Genomic DNA, 24,583 nt, shown 5'->3' on the forward strand with positions numbered 1-24,583 from the left:
CTATTACTCCATCTTTAACCTCTCTCTTTTCAAAGACAATTATGAACCCAAGCTACAAACCTCCTCTGGACAATCATTTCTGAAACAGCATCACTGACATTTGCTTTGCAGCCCTGTCTCCAGCTTGAGGTGCAGAACCATTGCAAGGTGGGAGAAACTATTTGGTTTAGCCAAAGGCACCTGCCAGAGGTGCACAATGGAATTTGCTACACAAAGAGATCTCATTTCACACCCCCCATGAACACCCCTACAACAAACCCATGAGAATTTTGCACTTGAGCATTGGTTTCTTCCCGTTTTCTTGCCTTTATCCTACGTTCTGACTGTGGCAAGGCATGGAAGAAGCAAAGATGTATCTCAGGCAGACTTATCAGCTGCTTAGTTAGGAGGGGTGGCAGGAAACTGGAGAGATCACCTAAGGAGCCCAGGATGGAAATGCTTTCCATCTGACTGGCACTTTCCTGCCTGCCTGACATGGAGCATGGCATCTTTACTAATAACGAAACAACGGGAAAAGGGATGGGGGCCATCTGTCCCTTCAGTAATTCCATCTCTGGGACATCTGTTACCATGAGAAATCACTTGTGCCACTCCAGCTGGCACTGCCTCACAGTTCCAAATTTCAGCTGTAATACGAGAGGAACACAAAGAGTCACTGCTCAGAAGAAGGGAATGCCTGGTGCTTTGCAAACACTGGACTTGCTTGTAATTGAGACCCTGCTTTTGAATTTTTATTTTTAAAAAAATCTGTTTGGAAAAGTAATAAACATCAATTTAATTCGAAACCAGACCAACAGAGTCCCAAAATGAAATTAATTTATGGGAAGGAAAGAAAGAAATTCCAAGCTTTAAACAAGAGAATAGCTGCAAAAATGAGCAAGTGCATTTTTGTGAAAGTCATCAATTTTACAAAATATAAATAAAATGCCCTCACTCTTCTGGTCAAGACACACTGCACAGGTTCACAGCCCTAACCCAGTGCAGCAAACCCCTGGTGACTCCAGACTGGAACTATGCACTTCCCTCCTGCAGGCTGGCCCAGCTCATCCAGTGGCATTGTGCTGTCCCTGGCCTTCCAGACCCCGAGCTGGCACCCACGGCTCCCACAGGGACCATGAACCAGGCCCAGCATCACACACGGCCAGGGGGACCTCTCCAGGCAAGTCTCAGCATTTGAATTCAACTTGCAGGGAGGAAACCGTACTGCTGCAACAGTGGAAAAGCATGAAGAGCATGTGATGCATTTAATGCAGTAACAGGAGGGGGATATCTGTGTGAATACCACCAGACCACTGCCACTGTCTCTCTTTGCCTAGGAGAAACACATTCATTTCAGCAGCTTCCCAACAGCATCAGCAAACCCAGTCTGTCCAACTTCCTGAAGCCTCTGTAACCTCAGAACCAAGGTAAGGGGCAACCCACAATGGAGCAAGCTGCATTAGGAGCAGGGCAGGCCATCAAGCAAGCTGCTCCTAGCAGGGATTTCTCAAACAGGTTTAACTAGGGTAAGAACCAATGTGCTAAATATCACACTCAAGGGTTAAAAACTGCATTCCTTATGGGAAATGCAGCCATAACGAAGACAAGTTTTAGTTAAAACTACAACTATTGTCATATATATGGGTGTGTGTTTAACTGTACACTGCTTCACACTGAACTAGATTAGCAATTCTCTTATATGGAGTTACTTTTAAACTATTTTAAAAGCAAAATATAGGTGGAAGAATGCAAGACTTATGGAAAAACCTAAAAGACTAGCAAATATAAATCAAGAAAAAATGGGGAGCCACATCTGCAGCAACACAAAGTAGCCAGGAAGACATTTTTACTAAGAGATGACAGCCTGAGTCTTCACATCCAAGTAGGTTATTTCACCACCTTATAAATTTACTAACTGTAAAGGATTTTGGAAGGATTTAATGGCAATCCCGAAAAGAACCTAAATGTCAACAACCATTTAATCATGCAGCACAACCAGCCAAAAAGCAGGAAACATCATGTTTTCTCCAAGAGTGCATTCAAGCTTCCCTAGGCAGACAGTGAAAAACTGCTTCTTGAATCAAAAGCTTTCTCAGGGATCCCTCAGCACTATGGATGCTCACTCCAAGCTGCTAATTAAAAAAAAAAAAAAGAAAAAGACAGAAAGAAGAAAGCTATTCAACTGCTTAAGAGATTTAGTGTAATAAGAATTTAACATCTCCAGAATAATTGAAAATGAGACAGAATCATGAATAAGGCAAGTGAGACCAGCAAACAGACTCAAGCTGCTGGAGAAGGAGGGGAACTTGTGAGACACCACTTCCCACTCCACATCACCTTCCAGTTAACTATCCACAATCAGAGTTATTTGTGTTCCTGCAGGAATCACTAACACAGACTCCCTGCCCCTACAATGCTGTATCAAACACAATACAGCCAAAAAATCTTTGTACCTTTGCTATGGATGTGGTAATTGCTTGTCATTAAACTGTAATTCTTCTCTTCTAATTTTTATACAGTTTCTTAGATGTTTTTATACAGCTTCTGGTCAGAGTCACTATGAATTGTTTAGCCTTTTGAAAATACACATCATTTCTGGATGACACAAGAACATATAAATACTAATTATACCTGCACTGGAAGTGCTTTGGGAATAATGAATACATTATTAATTACCACAATTATGAATTAGTGATGTAAGCTTGTATTTCTTGCCAAATGCTTCTAGAAAGGAACAGAATCTAGTCCAGCACAGCAATGAAAACTAACGTGGGATCTACAAATCTTAGACATGAAATATATTTAACCCCTCTTTTCAGCACAAACTGCAAAGCAAGGTCTACATGGGGATAATACTGGCAGCACAATTCACAGCCTAAGTTCCTACTCTGGGTGAAGAGATCCTCCATGATGCAACTTCTGAAAAGATTTGACAGAAGGGGTTCAGGTAAGAAATTCTCAGTTTCCTTTTGAAATTTTGGGTTGACAAGGCAGGCCCATACACCTCAGGACAAACCACAGCAGTGTCAGGAAACAGATTTTACCAGTGCCACTCGGGTGTACCTTTCATGCCAAAGTACACATAAGAATTGTGATTAAGGCCAGAAGTATTCAGGACCTGAGACACAGAGTCTCTGATGGGTATTTGGGACATGTCAGGTGCAGAGCAGTGTGCTCCTCAGGGTTGCTGGAGTGACTGTCAGCTCCAGCTCACGGGTTCTTTCAGCCTGTTCAATCACACACTCACAAGGTTAATCACGACTAAACTGAAAGCCCTCTAAGCAAACCTGGCTGATGTGCAGTGCCCTGGATGCTCATATCCTGCAGCACTGCCAGTGCTGAGTCAGACCAAGGCATGACCTGACAATGACCAGCAGAGCAGGAACTCCTTCAAGGCTTCTTGGAAGCTCCTAAAGGAGCCTGACTACTCCCATTGTATCTGCTTGCCCAATTGAACCATTGGAGATGTTGCTTCTCACACCCTGTTCTGAGACAGCCAGAACTGCAGATAACCATCAAAGAATGTGGTATTACTCAACAGGCAAACCAGATATGAAGAGAAAAATAGAGATATTTCAGTCAATGGGCTGGGCTGAGAGTTAGTCTATAGGAAAACTTTCTAACGAGGACAGAACCAAGGGTGACTCATTGCCTTGGGCCTTTGGTGGGATGGAAGCTCCAACTCCCACCCAAGGGACAGGAAATGGAGCAGCTGCACATGACCACAACACTGCCACTTGGACAGAACTGGGCCTGTCTCTGCCTGGCAGTTTGGAAATATTTTGAAGATGTAATGAGAACTGGACAAAAATGTCTTTTCTACTTTTTTTTTCTATGACTCAGCTCTGGAGCTGAATGAGGACCCCATAAAAGAAGAAGGGTAAGAAAAAGAGTTCAGAGCCAACTTCCAAAAGTTCTGGTGAATGAACCCTGCATATCCCACTCACAGGAGGGGCTGGCACACAGCACTCCCATTCCCAAGTACTTCTGTGCAGAGCAGATATTTAAATATCTATCCCAATAACCTGTTACTAGGCTGATAAATATCTATCCCAATAACCTGTTACAAATATCTATCCCAATAACCTGTTACTAGTTGTTACCCAACGCTCCTGCCAGACCAAGGAACTTACTGTTTGAAGGCATGACGTGGATTCTGAGATGTAGCTCCATGTATCCCTGACCCCAGTGTTTCCCAGAGTTCCTGTCCCAAGAGGAAGCTGGGACAGGAACTTGTATGAACTATGAGGCACAGCTCTGCAGGGAAGGGAGCAGTGTGTGCTTTCAAACTCCACAGCAAGGTCAAACTCCCTTAAATTAAATGATGCAACTTTGTGCCTTCTCTTTTTTTTATGCCTGTAACTGACACCAGTAATTTCTGTCTGTTTTTTCAAACATACCTAAAAACATAATGCATTTCCTTGTCACCTAAGAGGTATGCTTTGCCTCCTTAGGATAACACATTTAGGGTGCAGGGAGAAGGACTTTCCCCTGGTTTGGTTTAGGTTTCCATTTCCCTGTGATGACTGGTTTGTGCTTCCTCACCAAACTGCCATCCAATAACCCCTCTCCCTTCTCCTTTTTCCCATGTCTTGTTTCCCACAGTGGAATTCCCATGTAATTTGTCACCATAATCCTATTTACTGTAGCAGGCAAAGGAATACCTTGGAAGGAGACAGAAGCATCTTCTCCACAAAAATGGCAATGCCATCTAGATTTGGCAGGGTTTACCTTATTTGCCAGTACTGACAAAACATTACCTCAGGACAGGCTCATGCCCTGCATAAATTCCCAAAACCGTGTCCATCAGTGTGAGGATCCCCATTCTGGTCTGCCAGAAGCTAAAACGATAACAGTTCTGTTCTTTTGGACAGTCACACCTGGAGGAAAACCTCTTCAAGCACTCAAAACAAAAAGATACTATGAAGTAGGACTGAAATCCGAGATCTCTCAATCTTACCCTCTGAGAGGGAAACGTGTCTGGACACACAGTGCTAAGTCCTAGGCATGGAAAGAGCCAAACCAAAACTCTGACACCTCAGATAACAGATGAGAGGGATGAACATTTTATAAATACTCATTACATCTGAGCAGCTGTGTGGCAATAATCTGAGATTCAGTCATCTCTGATATGCAGATACAACTGAAATGAAGAAATAGACCTCCCTTTCTTTTTTTTATATACATGTACCTTGCAAGCAATTTTCAGCTTTTGACATAAAAAGGTTTAAAACCCCTTTTTAAGGTTAAAAAAAAAAGGGTAAGAAAAACCATTGGACAACCAAATATATCATAAAGCCACAGAAACTTAGTGAGAACAAATGGCTGAGGATACATTTCCTGCATGCTTATTGAGTACCTCAGTTTTTGACCAAATCTGCTGTTCACACTAGACTAGCATTATACCTAGAAAACTATTTAGCTATTTCTGAAAACCTTTTTTTTTTCTTGATGAGAGAAGTGAGCACTGAAAATTTCCAGTAAATTGGAAGCCAATCTGCAGAAAGAAGATGTAACCTCACTGCAACACTCGTTGGAAGACACATTCTGAATGAAACAGTTTTGGGGGTTTTGTTTAGGTCAAGGACTTGTTATTTAAGCTACAAAGGTCACTAAGCATGAATCACTGTGGCTGAGTCTGAATCATATTGAGGGGTGGGACTTATTCTCTGGGAATAATTAATATAACATCCTTTCAAAATCATCACCACTTGTGCATGGTTTAAGGCCTGTAAAATCATGGGAAGTTTATAAATAATTTGAACTATTTGAGAAAAGGAACGTTCAAGAAATTAAGAAGTTATGAAAGCAGATAATAGTTCAAAATCCTTTACATTTTACCCCCCCTGGGCTTTGTCTTCAGTTAGCTGGGTTTCACACAGGCCATTTCCCCCTCTATGTTCTCACCCAGCTGTGAGTGCAGGAGTCTCACTTGGTGCTCTCTGCTGTGCACCATCACTCACAGTTTGGGGAATGTTCCAAGAGACTCTTTGGGGCTCCCCAGAAGGTCAGGGACAGCGAGTGCTCACACAGGTGGCTCTGGGGGCAAAGTGGGAACAGGTTCCTCCTGCCCTCTCTGAGCAGTGGCACAAGTGGTGCCACCACCTGTCTGATTACAGCCAATTCCCCGCTGCTCTAACAGGGCCACCATGGGCACCCTTTTCCATGGCATTGATGGAGTTTATTTACTTGGCCTCTCCTTTGTTACAGCAACATCAGCAAAAGCAGGTCTTTGTTAGTGGCGGCAGGAGGCATGAAAAGAAACTTTTTTACAAAAGGAGGATTTCAAAAGAAAAGAAAAAGCACCAGAATGCAGACCACCGAAAGGCTGAGTCTTTTTCCAACCCCACACAAGAGCATGAACTACTAAGAGGATATTTTAAAGCAGTGTTTTGTTTGATATAATACACTAAGTTCTAAAGGGATAAAAATGGAAACACTCTTAGAATTGAATTTCTTCAGCTTTTTTACCTATGCCATGAACGCTGCTCTCCTAACAAAACTGTGTGAGTGCTACACTGATCTAGCACACTCATGTACCTGCTGGCCCTGTATTCCCAACCTCCAGCTGCCAAGCAGCTCAAGGCTTCCCAACCATAAACCATGAACTTTCTGTCCATGCTCAGGTACTGAGGAGACACCCTCCAAGCCCACTGTGCTGCTCAGCCTCACACACTGCTCAGCACGAGCACCTTCCCCGTTTCCTGTGTGCTTTTCTCCAAATTACAATCATCCCTTTGTCCAACTGAACTATGGGTTCCTCTTCACCCTCTAACCCTCTTCTCATGCACCCTTTTTTCCTGCTGTTTTCCTAAAAGATTCCATAAATTATAAACCTTTAAAGCAGAACTGAAATCTGAAAGGTTAATTGCATAGTTTAGTACCCTTGAATTTTATCTTTTGATTTCAGCAAGTCAATTAACATTTAAAGAGCTGGTTGCACCAAGGTGCTGCAGATGCTCTGAGGCATCTTGTGACGCACAACGACCCTAAATCTGTTTTAAAAGACTCCTGCTCTCTGGTAAACCATATTCCAGATTTGCTGTTTACACCCAAGACATACGAAAGGAAATGCAGGCTGGAGGACAACTGCTATTCTATGACATGCAGTGATTATTTGATTGTTCTTAAGATATGTCATTTTTGTGCTCCCAGCATGGACAACTTTTCAATATGCAAAGATTCAAAGCCCATGTCTCCCACAAGCCTTTAAAGCTGTCTGCTGAATTAAAATGAAGTTGTGTGGACGGCTCTAGTGTGTAGTTAATAAAGGTTACAGTTTGTATGTTCTTCCATAACTTCAAGTGCTTTTGACAGTGACCTTGCAGCATCTAGAATATTACATCAGAAGAAAATCAACCCAGAAATTGCCTTGACTTTCTTTATGACCACACTTTGTTAGCAGAGCCTACTGGAACATGCATTTTCTTACCGGTATCTATGAACAAATATACCCTTAAAAATAGAGTTCATCATATTTTCGATTTCATCTTGGTTCTCTTGTAGCTGTGAAAAAGAAAACACAAAATAAATAAAAGATCATTGCTTATTATAATTTGGTATTCTACAATTCTTTATTGGGAAACCTTAGAAGACCTTGGAAGAGCACTTGAGTAAATTCACCATTTCTGCTTTTCCAGCACGTGCCTATATTGTGTGCATATACATACAAATATTTACATTTATATATGCAATGTCTTAATGGAAGAAAATTAACATTCACTACAAACACCAATTTAGTCTCTCAAATTAGTTCTTTGAAGTGATCATCAACTTTTGCTACTGAAAATGAGACAAGCAGAGACAATGTGTGCAGTAATGTCAGCAGTGCTGTGTTCACAGGGAAACACAGAGCTGAGTGAATGACAGCTGCAGAAACAAAGCTGGTTACAGATTGGTTTTGAAAAAATTAATGTCCTATTTAAGGAAAGGAGTTGAAGATGTTCTCAATCTTAACGAAAAGACTGTCAGTTGCTTGAACTTCAGCACCCACAATAACTGGGTTTCAGAAGCAGGAAGATCTCCAGGATCAGAGCACACCTGACATCCAGGCCTTAGACTGCAAAAATCCAAACCCAATTCCAAATGAAAAGGTGTTATGAGCATGCTTTTATAAATAAGAGCATTTTCTTAAAAATCTTTTCACTTCCTGGGTAATATGAGCATGTTTTGCAAGTACTATGGGAAGCTTACCTTGTGTCAATTAATATGTTAACACAACTTGGAATTAATTACAGTATTCTCATACTGTCAGATCTTGTACTAAACTAAGTAAGTATAACTTAATTGCACCTAAATGCAGCTTTGTTAATAAGATGACACCAATTTTATCCAATCAGCTTTTGGAGCAGCCATCATTCTTCCATCAAGGTGTTCATTACAGTCCAAGCACAGCACGACAGTGTGGGAATGTAAATTTGCCCACGTTCTCAGTAGGAAAACCACAACAGAGCCTTGCTAGTAGAGTGCATATATGCATAAAATAATTAAACCTGTATAATTATTGATGTATATATTTAACAGATAAAAGGTTTTAAAGCCAGAGGCAAAACTGTGAGCAGCTGGTTTGACCTCCTGCATGGCATGAGCTCTGAAACACTTTCACCTAAGGGCTTCTATTTTTCAGCCAAATATTTCTCCTGCCTCTTCCAAGTATGAGCTGAAGTAGCTTCAGAACTCAGGGAGTGAAGCCTCCCAGTTCACTAAAGTGTGAGGAGGTGCTGTCTCCATTTTCCATGTGGGGAAACCAAGGCATTGAGGGCTCTTGACTAAATTGTCAAAAGCCTGCCAAAGAAACTAATTTCACAGTAAAAGGGATTATGTACAAGAGCTGGGTGCACACCAGCTCTGCATACATGAACCAAGCATATTTAGACATGGCCTCTGGGAAAAGCACTATGTGCAGCATCAGCTCAACCCAAATATGCACAGACTAAATGCTTGTTTTAGACTTCATAACCCAAAGGGGACTCTGAGTTCCTAATCACTCCTCAGCTGGATGACTCCACAGGCTACAGGCAGGGAAATATGGGGGTAGAGACAGCCTAGCACAGGCTGTGCAGTAAAATGAGGATGGGAATGAACCAAGAAGCCTCAGAAGGCTTTCTGAAAAACTACCAGGGCCCTGGAAGGGGATGCTCACAGAGAACTCAGGGAATGATCTGTTGGTATAAAACCACACCACAGAAAAGAGGTAGGAGAGGATGGGACTTCCTGAGCCATGAGAAAGCTGAGCTACTGAGAAAAGTGTACTTTGATGTCTCACTGAGTGCAAAGTGAAGCAGCAGGGTAGAAGCCCAAGCAGCACAGAGGAAGGGACAGCATGGATGGTTTCCTCCCTCTTCTTCTGCACAGAATTTACAGCTCACCATAAATATGGTAAATTATCATCTGGTACAGGTACCCAGGTGCTGGGGCACAGCTGGTGTGGAAGCAGACTCAGAGATTCAGTAGGTCCTTGTGATACTCCTTTTACCTAAACTAAAATGTTAGTGTACTAACATTTAGAAGATACAATTCTCAAATGTATTTTAGATTCAGTAATGAATTTTCTCTGAAACTCTAATTGCTTTCTACACTTTCAAGTTTTCTAAACCATGCACTTGAATCTGAGTGCTTAACTTCAAGCATCTTGAGAGAGCATCTATGTCTTGGGACTCCTGCTCTTACCAATGCAAAAATGATTTCACACTCCCCCTTTTAAACAGAGGTAAAAAATGAGGGAAGCATTCTCTTGTTGACTCCGCAAGCAGGTTCAGAAGCTCAAAAAGACATGTATGACAAGCACAAAATTTGAATTACTGCTGGCAGATACTAAAAAGACAACTTTCTCTGCTTTGTGGCATATTGCTACAGAAATCATCCACTCGGGCTGAAAATCTCATTCATAAGACAGAGCTCCATGCTCAGCTCTCTCATCAGGCCTCTAGATGATGGCATGAGAATGAAACACTTCAGGAGTTGTTCCATCTCCTCTGCTTCAGACTAACTTGCCACACTCAGCTGGTGAACTGTGCCTCTATCGCTTCGTGAAGACCAACACAATGTGCTCAGCAGGGGTTGTGAGGATGGCACTTCATCAAGGAATCAACTGAGGAAATGCCAGCACAGAATGCCACAGTCAATTCAGTGTATTTAAACACTGGAATATACAGCATTACATGAGGAATTCTTACCCAGAGTCACTAAGCCATCTAATCCTAGGAGATCTCCTCTGCCCAGGTGCCCCTGGTGTGCTTACCCCACGGACACACTCGATCCCCAGCACTCCTCCCTGGCTATTCCCAGGCCATGCTTTGCTCAGCTGTCATGAGCTGAGCTGAGAGCCCCTGAACACACAGAGCCAAAGGTAAGGACTGCCAATTGCTGCTTCTCCTCTCAAGGCTCCCCAGCCCTGAGCAGCCTGGGCATCCTTGCTGCACAGCTCCCCAGAGAGAGGATGTTCTGCAGCTCTGAAAGAATGGCAGGGGGAAGGGGCACAGAGAAGGCCCCAGCCACAGAGCCACCAGCCCAAGGTCATCAGCAGAATTAGTGCCTTTGTCCTCTGCACATTCAAAGCAACAATCAACAAATGTGGGATACAAACTCTGTCCCAGCTATTTTGCTTTTCAAAATGCTTTAGAACTCACATTCAATTTAATATTTAATTTAAAATGTTTTTCTCACAGTTTGGGCAGGAGAGATTGGTTTTGCTTTGTACCTTAATGCACGCTTTTCAAGAATTATGAAAATCAAATAAAGTTGTGCTACAGATCATAGGGGTAAAATAAAAATACATAATTGTAATTATCTCCAGACAAAGACTACAAAGTCAAGCAATTCTGAGTCAAAGTTATACCTAAAGGAATCCAAGGTGCACACAGGCAAAGCACCCAGACATCCTTAATTGCCACAGAGTAAAACAGTGGTGGAGAAATTTCAAAACTAATATATTAAAAATCATAAATTTAAATCTAAGCCATATAAACTTTGATCTCTCTTATGAGTTTTACTTGGCATCTTTACGCATTATGGTTGTTTGGGTGTATGTGTATTAATTTTCTACTTGTCATCTTTAAATTTAAGTACACCTCTAAAACTGAAATTTCCTGTGATATAATACTTTATTTAGGGATGATTACAGCAACCTTCTGATGGTTTTTCTCACCTAATGCCAGACTCGTACTTACTAAAGGTGACTTTAATGTCTCCCTAGCTCCTTCTCCCTGAGAGCAGGTGCTATAGCCCCAACTCCAGTGTTTCCTGAAAACAGCTAAAAATGAAGGACTAATGAGACACTGTGGAGTTACTGCAGTGATCAAGGGGGAAAGTGGGCAGTGCAGGGAGGGAACGTGTGATCCTCCTGTCAGAATCTTTCTGCATCATCACAACAGAGACTACTTGCAGTTTGAGACTCTTCCTGCCTGGTCATACATAGAAGCCTGAGAACAGAATTCTCCTGTGTGTGCAGAACAGCACCACAAACTCAACTGAATGTGGCAATACAAGATTCAAGTAGTGTGCTTGAGACCACACGAACACCACTGCAGAACTGAGCTCTTTCTCACTGTGGTACTCAAGTCACAAACCACCCTGGGCTTTCTGTTGGACAGAATGCACATGAACCAGGAAAAAAAAAATAGTCTTTTCACTTGCCTCTTTTCTTTTCTGAAGCAGCAGCTCCAATCTTTCATTAGCTCTTTTGCCAATCATTTTGTTTCTCTCAGCTTCATACTGCCTCTGTGTATTGTCCTGATGAATGCTCAGGTTTAAGGCAACATTCACAAGAGCAGTCATAAGCTTCATAGCTGCAAAGGCACAAGACAGATTATGAGTCTTTACCTGTAGTCAGAGCTCAGAAAATACTTCCTCAGCAGATCCATACAGCAAAAAGCCTCTCAACTTTGGCACAGCCATCTGGAAAGGCACTTTCACCCAGGCAATACCCAGGTCACTGGCCCACGGTCAGAAAGCAGAGTCTATACCCCACACTGAGCTGCAGGCAGTGCTCCTTGCTGTCTTCTCCAGACAAGCTCTGAGTGCACCAAGGAGCCAGCTGTGAGCCTGCAGCATCAGGGCACCATGAAGGCAGTGGCTGGGGAGTTACAGCCATTCTGCACAGAAGAGTGCCACCAGAGATAGCTCCAAACTGAGGGTGACCTTAACCAATGGCTGCTGAGGGTGGCTCAGTTCACAAAGGACCACAGCACAGCTTCTCTGAAGGCAGGTCTGACAATGCTCTAAAGTCAGCTGTACAGCCATATAAAAATGCAGTTTTTATTTTCACAGATGCTGGATATAATATTGTTCGTGTCTGCTTTTCAGTACTGAAGTTTATTTTTACAAAAAACATTAATAAGGGTCTTTCCTAAGTTCTGTGTGGTTACATAGCACAACACATTTTACAATACTGAAAAACCAGAAAAATAATGCAACAAACTATCACATCCTCTCTGCATGCTCCTCTAAATATGCAGCATTGCTTCAAGGTAGAGAAGCAACCACACAAATGGAGAAGTGAGCCTACTTGGATTGATTTACACTGCTATAGCTCAAAGCAGGTACCTCTTCCTGCAGTGAATCATCTCTCATTCCAATTGACTAGCATAGAGGAAAACTGAAAACAAGGACCTAAAAACACTCCTTCTAGAAGAAATGCAAGTCTACAAGTAGATTTTCAAAAACTTTATCAAGACTCCATGCTCCATGGCATCATGCTGACCTCTGCTCTCTGCGACTGCAACACAATTAAACGTGCTGGAAATTTGTAGAATCAAAGCAAAGCCTCAAGCTTGCTACAACAAGCAAACAAATAAATAAATGGCATGTATTGTCACTGGTAAATGCTGAGACCTTTGGCAGCTCCTATCCCTAATGCAATGTTAGATCAGTGTGCCATTAATGTAATAAGTCAGCAGTGGCTGAAATAACCGCAGTCAGCTGTGATGAACCTCACCTTCAGCATCAGCTGATTCTTGCTGCAAGCTTCTAGCCACCAAATCCATTCCAAACAGGGAAAACTCTTTCTTCCATAGAGCACAGCTCTTGGGAAATGACTAATAGGTGGTTCTGTTTCCTGTCTTTTAATCAAGCCTCTCATACTTTCCAAACATCCGCCCCAGCAGGGATGGACCACTCACTCCCAGGGACCTGAGTGCAGAGCTCACTCCATAAACTCTTCCCTATGAACCAGTCAACCACAGTCTGAGCAAACAGCAAATCAAAACCACCCAGAACTGCAGACAGCCTCAGATGGAAGGGAATATAATAGTTTAAATAACAGGCATGGATTTCCAGCAGGTTACCTAGGCTCAAACAATGCTCACCTTGCAATACTGAATTTGTAGAGGAAACTCCAAACCTGGCAGCTTAAGCCTGCAAGATTCAAGGTTTTACCATCCCATTGCTGAGCATGGTAAAGAACCACAAGGGAATGTGTTTCCAAAGGAGTTTGGTCACTCTGAGTTGAAGGGTTTTCAGTTTTAAAACCGAAATCCACTCAAATCCGGAGTTGTTTTTTCAATATAATGGGAAATCTGCCTCTTACTTTGATTCTTAACAAGAGATGAAATTTAAATAAATTCTGACTGCATTTGTTGAACACTGGGTATCGATACACTTGAAACTTAAAGAATATGTATGAGGCCGTTTGTGGAAAGACTAAATAGTGATAAATACTGGCCATAGAAACCTTCAGATTATGACAAATGTCTGCTGTAAGAGTTTTAAATATCTGGCATGATCTATGAACCTTGCAATAGGATGGATTTCTTATCACCTGACATGACCAGCTGTAGACACCTACACCCAAGCCAGCCACCCTGGTAGTGCTTTGTAATTGAGAAAAATAGTTCCTTGTGGAGAGCAATTCATCCCTCTTACAGGAGACATCTCATATAGGTGTGATGAAATACATAAGGAAAGCCCATTTCCATCTAATAATAAACCCAGGGCTTTCCTTAGGTGAGGCAGCTGCACTGAAAGGTGGTGTGGCTGCAGGCAGAAGACAGGGAGCCCTACTAGCACGGTCCAGTAATCCCAAACCTTATGCTTCTCCTGAGTTAAGGCACAGGGTTTTTTTTTTTCTGGTGGATGGAAATTCTTTGATAAGACAATTGTCCTGATACTTCTTTAGAATAAACTTATACTCTAAAATATAAAATTACTCCAACGTTCTATACAACAAGTGAACAATTAATAACAAAATACAAGACATAAGCATGCCACTTTTGATTCTCAGGATTCACTGGAAGCCCTGGGGATGACAGGAATCCCTAAGTGCCTCAGCACACTCCTTTCCAAATAAAAAAAAAGGAGTATTTTAAGTATAGTTGTACCATGTGTGGTACTGGGATTTGATGAAGGTTTCCAGAGTTTGGTCAGGATCCACCTCAATCCCAATTACAAGTGCTTGTGGCAGTGGCGTGGTGTAGGAACCCAGAGTGCTGAGAATATTTCTCTGCCTGTTTTTAAGGGTTCTTACCCCCCTGAACAACACTGTTTTAGCTTCAAACCTTGGAAAAAATTACCAACAGTAAGACAACAACAACTAGAAAATATAGTGGTGTGAATTAGGTGATAGACTAGTATGTAAGATTGTCACAGGGTGAAAAATTTAGAGGCTTTGGGCTTCTCTTTGTAGTAAATAGGTAAGAGTAAAAAATGTCAAAATGGAGGATTGTTGTTGTTCTCTAGACCTTCTTTTCCTTCTTCTACCACTCCATATTCTGCAGTAAAAGTGGTTTGGATTGACTGGATAGAAAATTCCGCAGTTCCTAGTCGTCTTACTGAATAATTGGTAGGAAAGTGAAAATAATGTACTTTTTTAGTAACTATTGGTTAAAATATCTTTAAAAGGCTGTGTAAATCTTGATAGAGAGTCTTCACTCCTGCTTTTCTGTGCTCTATGCTGTACCTGGGTCACGCTAGTGGCTCTGTTCCTCTGATAAGACTTAACAAACAACTATCTGGAAGCATTGCAACTAAAGGAAAAGTCTCGGTTTATCTTTGAAACTCCTTGCAAGGACTTTCAGCAAATTCTCTCCCATCAGGAGAGACTGGATTTCTGGCACAGTGCAGTGCCAGCGTGGCAGTGGCAAGCTGTGTGGCAGAACCCTGGCGTGCAGCTCACTCACCAGCCAGCGTGCTGGTGTGCCGGAAGGCGCGGACCTGCGAGTCGGAGAGGCCGGTGAGCAGCGAGATCACCGTGTCCATCATGTACTCGTCGTAGATGATGCTGTACTGGCACTGCCGGATCAGCACCCCGATGAACTCGCAGAAGTTGGAGCGGAACTTCTTCCACTGAGGCCCAGGCATGGTCAGGGGATAATCGCCACTGTCCTGCAGAGCAACAGAAGAAAAAGATCAAGTATTAAAGGGCTCCCCATTTAATGGGTTTTAATGTCGGTGTAGCCATCGTGGTCTAAGGTTCTAAACTAAACGTCGTCTTGTTCCTTCAAGCCAAGGGAGGATAACAAATAAAAACAACACATTATTCTTCAATAAACAGGGAGGCTCATTGGCATGAACTACTTTTGCAAAGATGTCATTGTAACTGTTTTATACCTGCAGTATTGGCTCCAGATAGTCCAAAAAATGTATCAAGACTCAATTATTTTCCTTGTGTCCTGGGTTAGGAAGTGGGAGCCAAGGATAAGATGGGACTATTTCAAAGTATTTAAGATCAAAACCTAAATAAAAGCTTGTGTGATTGACTGTTTGTCATTCTCCACCCCCACTTCAGGTTAAATATTCTAATCAGCTGGATGCCCCTCCCCACAAACTTCGCTTTGCTGAAGCTTACAGTTGAGTATGGTTTGCTCAAGCTTACAGTTTCCTTATCAGAAAGCAAACACTGCCCTGTTTTATCTTGTAAATGCAGCCTTTTTCTAGTGGTAGAACCTGCCTTCTGATAGCAGCAATGGAAATTTTACTACGGATTCATACACCTCATCTTCATTGGCATGTTCATTTAATGCCTCCCCAGGTGTGCTCTTCCTATATTCACTATATATACTGCATTATGGGGAGACTGTCCCCCCACAATCAGAAAATGCTTTTTCCCCCTTAGTGGAAAAGCCTGAGTACAAATCTCCCTGACCACTGGATTTGTAAGCCAATTCCAGAGTATCCAAAACATCACGGCAGTAATGCTCCATCCTGAATCTCTCAGCCAGGATAAGAAGTCAGTAGCACCAAAGTTACATCCATTTGTACACATTTATTCTGTGGTTTTGTGAGGAACAAGCACTTTCCTCCTCAGGACTTATCACCCAGACTGAACCATGCCAAGGCAGCGAGGTCAGCACAGAGGAGCTGCAATCAAACAACCCTGAGCCTAAACTACATAAACAACACTGCCCTTTGGAAACCCCCTAGCCATCACATGTAACCAAATCACACCCATTTCAACCACACCAGAATAACCTGATGGATCTCTGCATGTGAACTTTGGTATGTAACACATGCTTTCTCGAGGTGTGGGTATGTGCAGCCCTTTGGAACAGATCCTCAGAATCTCTAGTGCTGTGTGTAATTACTCACATCTGCATGATGCATTTTTAACCTGCAAGTACGTATCAGACAACTCTTCTGAAAAGCCTATGAAGGCTATTTTGCACCATGAACACCTCATCTGGCTGAAATGGGAAGAATAAACTTACAATAAAGTCACTTCATGGATCTTTTATTCTTGAATACCAATAAAAACGTGATACATTAGTGACACTGACACAATACTGATGGCCCAGTGCATAGAAAACTCAGAGTAAACCAAGTCTTTGTTCACCTGTCAACTCTAGCACAAGAATTATGAGGGAATTCACCTACAAAACACCTGTACTCCTAAGCCAAGCAGCTGAATAGTGCAGCCAATAGATGGCCATGGAATTCCCTGTCCCAAAGTGAACTTTGTGAACAAAGTTATTTCCATCATTTAAGTCCCGCACAAGCATTTCTCCACTCACGAGGAGGAAAATCAATACTTCAATCCCTGCCATAAATGCAAAATTCAGGCCAGCAGCCAGCTGATTCCTGCAGCACTCATGGAAAAATGGGACAATTTGGGATTTCTGGGGTACTGGGGGAGCTATTACACATGAAATGCCAACAGTTTATTCCAGATTTCAAAAGAGTCATTGGGCTGCAGCCTAGGACTAACAATTTTATGCTTTTGTACTAAGGCCCACAAATTCTCTCAGAAATCCATTCAAGTGTTAAGGCAGAAGCCAGAACTGAAACTTTTTTTTAGAATTGTAGAAGTTCTGCAAAGTTTTAGGTAATGGAGAAAGAAAGACTGTGTACCAGTAACTGTAACTCTTTAAGAGATGTTCCTTTTAAGTACATTCATAAGGAAGAGGTTTTTTTCTCCTGTGAGAAAAAACTTTGACAGTTTTTAAAAAGGTTTTTTTGAAAAATACTTTCTTCATCAATAGTGGGACAATCACCCAGCAAAAGGAGCACCCCTATGGCTGTAATCAGGCATTTACTGAAGCATTTTGTTGTTCAAGGCCGTGGACAAGATGGAAATTGTGCAGAAGTACATCCTGAAAAGGAACATTGCTCATATTTATTGTTTCCCTGCTTAACTTTCTGAATCACAGCCTTGGCATTCCATTTAGAACTGGTCAGAGACACGGCTGTCCTACAGAAAATTCCTGCTCCAGCTTTAGTTTTCCTCACTAAACAGAATGAACACTCAGAATATTCAGCTTTTTATACATGAAAAATCAAAGAAAACACAGTTCAAAAATCTCAAAGCTAAAAAGCATTCACCATTAGGAACATGTTTATTTTGACAGAAGATACTCAGTTTGAATTGTAATTTACTTGTTTCAGACAAAATGCTCAGATCTTTTGAAAGAGTATTTCTTTCTGTATCACTGTTCCAAAATGGTAATTTTCATGTCAAGCTCCTATTTGGTTTAAACTGCCATTTAAAATGCACAAAACATTAATTTGCACAGAGAAAACAGAAGAATGCTGCAAAAGCCTGCAATCCTGTCTCATGAATCTGATGTGTCAGGAATCTGGAGCTCTTCCTTGTACCGTGGCACTCCCAAGAGCTGATGTTCAGCACCTAGAACACCACCACCACTCTCAGGGGGATGAGAGTTCTCCAGTTCCTCTTCCTGCCTGCTCTGATGAACCTCTCTTGTCCCTGCTGCCCTGTTACTCTGCATCCAGCAGCTGAAGTTGCTGCTTTGCTTGTCAGTGCAGTTTCCCATACTGAGACATTACTTACCCACTGCATTTTCAATTTAAACCAGAAGTATATGGTAATTATTTCATAATGCTTAAAACAACTATTTGTATACTCTACCTCATCAAATTCTTCTGTCATTTTCCTTATGATTTCTGCATTTTGCATGTTCCTGAACATTTCAATTCTTACTGTACCTGTAAGGCAATGAAAGAACAAGAGCAGTGAACACAGCATGTTTCTGCTACACCAAAACATCAATGTTTTTCTGCTGCTAAACAAACAGCTCAGTAATACATATTGGAGTATGCAGAGTGCAACAAGAACAGGAATGCTTTGAACAAGGCAGTCTCTTGAAGAAGTAGGGGAAGAGAAATCATCTGTCCCGTAATGTGCTTTCAAACGAGGAGTCAGTGCCATTTTCCATCCTTTCACTCTTTGCAGCCAAGCAAGTGTAAAACAGCAGTGACAACCACGGACCACTGGTGTCGTGTCTGCAGCTGCCCAGTGCTTTTAATTTTGTGTGCAAAATCAAATGAGCCATCTTTCAGTTCCACAGCCACTCCTGGTGGCTCTGCACTGTCCATGCTGAATGCCCTGGTGACAGACATCCATGTCCTATGCACACTCTGGGAGTTTCACACTGCTCAGCTCAGGACCAGCATGGTTTATTGACTGAGGCACGTTTTCCAAACCCAAGGCTCCCAAGGGCTCAGCCAACACATGAGCCAGCTCAGCACCAGAAGCAGCCACTGTGTATCTGTTATTCCTTCACACAGATTTCCCACTCCCCCTTGTTATCTGAACAGCGGAGTTGATAGGATTAACTTTCCATTGTAAATCAAACAAAGCTACCAAAATTGAAAATTGAACAACACAATAGCTATAAATGAAAATTCTTGTGTCTTGATCAAAATTCAATCAGTATACAAATAAAGTATTCTGACATATTATTGCCTTTGCAACTAGACACTACCTAAATAACTAACCATATCACCCAGGGCAACATAAAGACTTTTTTTGTTGCTGCTGCATGGATCTTCTCTTCATCACTTCACAATCTTCTTTTGTTAATGGAGGAAATTCAGAAAAATTAAGCAAACTGCAGCGCTACAAAATCCATCCCACCATCATTAACATTACAAAGAGTAAGTCTCTCAGTTTTTGCAAAAAGTTCAACTGGATTAATGATCCACTGCATGGCTTCAAAATTTCAGACCATAATAGAAGCAGCTTAACAGCTAACAGTACTAGTCCCTCTACAAAGGATAAATAAAGATAATTTAAACATACTAAATATTATGCAAATGTTTTAATTTTGGTATTTTATTCCTTAAAAAAAAGAGCATTAGAAATACATGTATTTCAAAACATGCAAGCACAGTTAGAGCACACCAAGCCTCTGTATGTTGGTACACACGTACAATTTTACTAAGTAAATTAAATATTGATTTATTGAATTGCCTTTGCTTCTTCATGAAATAATATTTGTTATCTATTTCATACTGGGTAATACTGTGAACCTCAGTTCTGACAGTGGCAATTTAAATTTGTGCATGGTAATTTCCATACCATTAATAAACAATTACTAATGCAATATATCAACATAAAACCAGGAACCCAAGAGAATACCACCACGTGACAGTTGAAAATATATTTTCTCAGCTTGGAAATCATCTGTATGTGTAGATATATTTTAATCTTTCCCCCAATCCTGCAAGTTTTGTTTTGGCTAAATGAAGCAGTTTCCCAGTATGTCTTGGAACAGTGGACATGCACTACTGCAAACCCCCTCTGCCGCAGGAATGCCCCTTTCTCTCATGGCATGCTGGCATCTGCTGCTCTTCCCACACCTCTCTGTCAATGAGAAACCTACTGACCCTTGCTATTTTATTGGTTTATAGCCCTGATTCTAATTTTATTCTTACCTATTTATGGCTTCTTCTAATAACCTGCCACCGCCTCAGTTTCTCCGCAGCCATGGCCAGGCTGTTTGCCTTGCAAGAGCAGAACTGGGAGAGCAGCATCTCTCCCTGGGCACTCGAGGGTGTCACTGATCCCTGTGCAGAGGTGTCCCAGGTGAGGCTGGGGAGATCCTCCAACACCTTCCAACAAACAGTGGTGCAGTTCTTTGGGAGGCAGGGGTGTGCACACCACGAGACACACTCCTGCCATCTCCCGGGGTGGGAGTGGAGAACAGCACTTCCCCACTGTCCTGTCCCATTCCTTGCCCCACTCTTCAGGACCCAGTTTACAGAAGTCATGGAAAGCACAAGGAGTGTTTCTGCTTATCTGGCAGTAGGCAATGGCTCTGGCCTGACTGCTTTTCCTTCCACGACCTCTCCCCCACCCAACCACAGCACAGCCCCATTGTTTTTCCTGGCAAACTCATTTAACACTGTAAGCATGCTATGAAGGCTCTGCTCAGATTTCATGGTGTCACCACAACATTTCAGCATTGCAATGGTCAACATTATTCAAACTCATAGTTTTTATGATTAGTGAAAAGCAAAACTTTCCCATTTTCAGGTGAATCCTTAAAATGTAACAGATTATCTATAAAGTACAATTGAAGGAGTGGAATGCATCCCTGAAGTCTTTACCTTACTCAAGTTGTTTCATGTCCTTTTCTAAGCTGAGTTTTACCTCTGTCATGAAGCTTTCCCTCTGTATTTAGTGAAGAGAATTGAAATTGTCTTAGTCCATTAAAATTTGAGAAACCTATTTTACTTCAGGACTAAGTTCTCAGTTAAAACCCATTCACACACCTTGTGTTTTAAAGTCATCTTGCTGACATGTAAGTATATTTCCTTAATAACCAAATTCCAGTTTAACTTTCAGCTAAAACAGGTATCAATTCAATTTGTCAATAATCACAGCACCCAACTCGGCCTTTAACAGTGAAAAAAAAAACCCCACACAGAGCACAAAACTTAGCTTCAATGAGAGAAGAGAAAGACTAAAGGGGCCTATACAAAACTGGATGAATACACCTTAAAAACCCCAAAACTGTGTACAAAACCAGATGCAGTACTTCCAGGAGATGTAACACACCATGGACTCAGTGGCCTGAAAACATGTATTTAGAGTGAAAAGAATAACCAGTTTTATTAGTAAGCCCTGTAAAAGCAAAGCAACAATGAAGATCTCCAAGAGCTTTGTAGGATGCATAAGCCCTCGAGTCTGAGCAACAACCAGCTTTTACTACTACCAGGAGTTAAACATGGTACCCTTGGGATGGGGGTAGTCCCATGACTGCCTTTCCTGCTCCAGACAGGAGGTATTGGCACTGACCACTGCTGGCAATCAGAGAACACCATCACACCAAGTGCCACGCTCCAGTGGCCTCCTGCACGTGGCAGCTCTGGGATTTCTACAGGAAAGGAAAAGTTGGAGGAGAGAAACAAGTGGTACTCAGCTCCAGCAGCCCACAGTCACTGACACACTGCTGATGACAACAAACTGCTCACTGGTAAATGGACTCCTGGAATCTAAACTGCTGATGGTAATAAATTATATACTATGGAGGATACTACCTATATGGTCAATTTTCATTACTGGGACCTTTATCCACCAAAGCTACACAGACCATTTCATCCCTTCTCTTTTGGACCACCTGCCCACGCTGAGTAAGCTGCAAGAAAAGCAGTGGGGAAATTGCAGCTGAAGACTGAGGTGAATGGATAAGCCCACCTTAAATTCATGGTAACTGATTAGACTGATCTCTAAAACACACGAATTGGAAAAACAGAAGAAAGATTTATAGAGGCACTGAAATGAAGATACAAGAAGATTTGCCCAGGGAAGTTTATGAAAAACACAGTGTGCTCTTTTGCATCAGCTCAAAGTCAGTAGTGGGGACCCCAGCACCAGGAAATAACTGGAACTGCCAAGAGAGGGCAAGTTTATTAAAACATTTGTGAGGGTGGATGGTGATTATGGAACTGCTGGATGGGCAGTATTTAACTCCCTTGATATCAATGTGCAACTCCTACATCTTTTGCCTGACTTATAATTTAGATCATAAGAAATAACCCACTTCCATAATGTCCTTAAGTGCAGCTTTCAGTCGTCTGAGAAGTGGTAGTGACAAATTCCATGTGACAGATGATAAAGACTGAAGTCAAACCACCAGGAGCACATGATTTTTCAGTGCTCAGCCTGGGTCAGGGTACTCTGCTGTAGCACTTCCACTGACTACTTCCAGAAGACAGCTGCCTGAATCTACCCAAAAATTACTCAGGCCAGTAGAAAAGTTCATTTTCTGTGGCTTCCTCACAAACACATAAGAAGACTGAAGCAGCTCTTACCTCATTGGAATCAAGAGGTGTTAATCATTAATTTAAATAGAAGCAGTACTGGGGCAGTTGAAGCATATCCAAATAGATGCTGAGACTCCTACATCCCACCAGGGCTCCTGACTTTCTCCTGATTTCTGTCCCTGAAAACTGGAACTCTTTGCTGAGACCAGAGGTCAGGACTTGAGAAAGAAGTCAGCCTAAATATTTGGTTGAATTTCAGCACATGTAGGAATAGAAGACCCTTTTATTGATTTATTCCCCAATTCTTCCTGCTGCATGGACTCTACACTGCCCAACTTCTGCTTCCAATATTCAAAAGACAGAGGCTTCTGATAAGGCACACACCCAATTCATCCCTAGAGCAGCTTTTGCCAGGGAACTCTTACTGAATGAATCTGCAAGAATCCCAGTGGAAGAGTAAGTACAGTCTTGTGCAATTAAAACCTTATCAAACAGAGAATCACAGATAGCTGTTAAAAAGAATTCTAATGGTTCACCTAAGTCTACCCTCCTACAAAACCAAAGATATGTCTGAATGTGTTCTGTGGAATCTCTTTGCAATGTGAAGGCCTTACACACAGTACAACCATGAAAAGTGCACTCTTGCTGCAGTCCAGTCCTCTGATGGACCTTCTGCTTATCAGTTCTGCTACAAACCAGAAGAGAATTTTGTTACTCTTCATTTTTTACATAACTGATGAATTGCTCTGGTTTTTATCATCATGCTCTTGCAATTCTTGTACCTTTACCTTTAGTCATTTGATTTTTCAAATGTGATGATGATTTTCAGACCATTGCACAGCACATGAATGAAACAAGTAGTTCTCTTGCTTTAATTCCTATTCCTCCTTTGCTTTAGGTTACAGTTGAGTCACAAATAGAAATCTTGGAACAGGACTCCTGGTTTTTTGCCTTGGTTGTGTTTCCCACATGGAAATCTTATATCTATTTTACTCTTCATCCTTTGAAGACCATTATCATTGTTTTGCTCTTCACTCTGCTCTCACAAAACTAGGACTATTATTATTATTATCATTATCATCATTATTATCATTATTATTCTTCTCATTAAATTTCCATCCCAACTACCAGTAGAGAATTACCTCTAGAAAAGATTATTTTCCATTTGTGTCCTTCATTTTCTGTATCAAAAACTTGTCAGCACCACACTGTAAAAATTCACTGGACAATCTTTAATTTGCTCTATTCTACTCCTTGATGGCACCTCACTAGTTTGAGTCCCTTCCTCTCCCAACCTACTGTACATCATGCAACTCTATATACCAAGTATAAACAGCTTTTGTATCTGCCCTTCATGTTTTGATGGCTCATAGGAGATGTCTCCAGCAGAAGCTCCTGGCTTCTCTCCCCTTCTGTCGCCTAGACATTTTCAAGAAAGCTATTCTGGATTTCAGAACAAATGTAAACGTTACACAGGACAAGGATTTAATGGCAAACTCCTTTTCCTGAATTTTCAGATCTTGATTTTGCTAAAAAACCTTCCATGCAAATTTTTGGAACTAAGTGAAGACCAGGAAAGTCATTACAGAGAACTACATTAGCATCACCACCTTTACTGCAAGGTGCTGTTAAAGCTGAGAAAATCTGAAAGGAAATCTTGACTGTGGGATGAGGAAACTTTGGTTGTTAAGAGTCCCTTTGCTGTCCCTATGGCCTTTTAGTGCTCTCTGCTCCCAGTGCCTGACTGCCACCTACAGACCCCACTCTGTGCTCATGCCATGCTCACGATGGCATGTACATCCAACAGACACTGGCACTGGCAGAGAACAGGACATTCCAAGGGACCACAACTAAAGCATGCTCACTTTTACCTCCTTCATGTCCAGAAATCCATTGCTATTCTGGTTTATGTAACTTAGATATAAAGAAGGAAACACTTTGTTCCTATTGTCATTCAGAAACCAGCTTAACTGTTTCTGCAGCCCTTTCACACCAAATTCAGCCTAGAAGAAGACATCTTGTCCAGTATGGAAATCTCAATATAATCCCTTAGAGTTTACAAAAAACTTTAGTTAGGGACCAGGCCTAGCCAGAGTGAGTTTATGAATGGCAGGCCCTGCTTGACCGACCTGACCTCCTTCTATGACCTCCTTACTGGATGAGG

General features: G+C 41.8%; 1 protein-coding gene across 5 annotated transcripts in view; it reads right to left on the reverse strand.

The window, feature by feature from the left end:
- The window catches only part of STAG1 (stromal antigen 1), a 177,267-nt gene that overhangs the window by 63,059 nt on the left and 89,625 nt on the right, over window positions 1-24,583 (reverse strand). For all 5 annotated transcript variants that reach the window (XM_032120069.1, XM_032120068.1, XM_032120065.1 and 2 more), the window contains exons 6-9: window positions 18,278-18,354; window positions 15,093-15,297; window positions 11,614-11,765; window positions 7,412-7,485 (exon numbers count right to left, since the gene is read on the reverse strand). In XM_032120069.1, coding sequence (XP_031975960.1) covers window positions 7,412-7,485; window positions 11,614-11,765; window positions 15,093-15,297; window positions 18,278-18,354 — 508 coding nt within the window. The remainder of the gene's footprint in view (window positions 1-7,411; window positions 7,486-11,613; window positions 11,766-15,092; window positions 15,298-18,277; window positions 18,355-24,583) is intronic.

The sequence above is a fragment of the Corvus moneduloides genome, chromosome 10 (genome assembly GCF_009650955.1).
Source record: "Corvus moneduloides isolate bCorMon1 chromosome 10, bCorMon1.pri, whole genome shotgun sequence".
NCBI classification, from domain to species: Eukaryota; Metazoa; Chordata; class Aves; order Passeriformes; family Corvidae; genus Corvus; species Corvus moneduloides.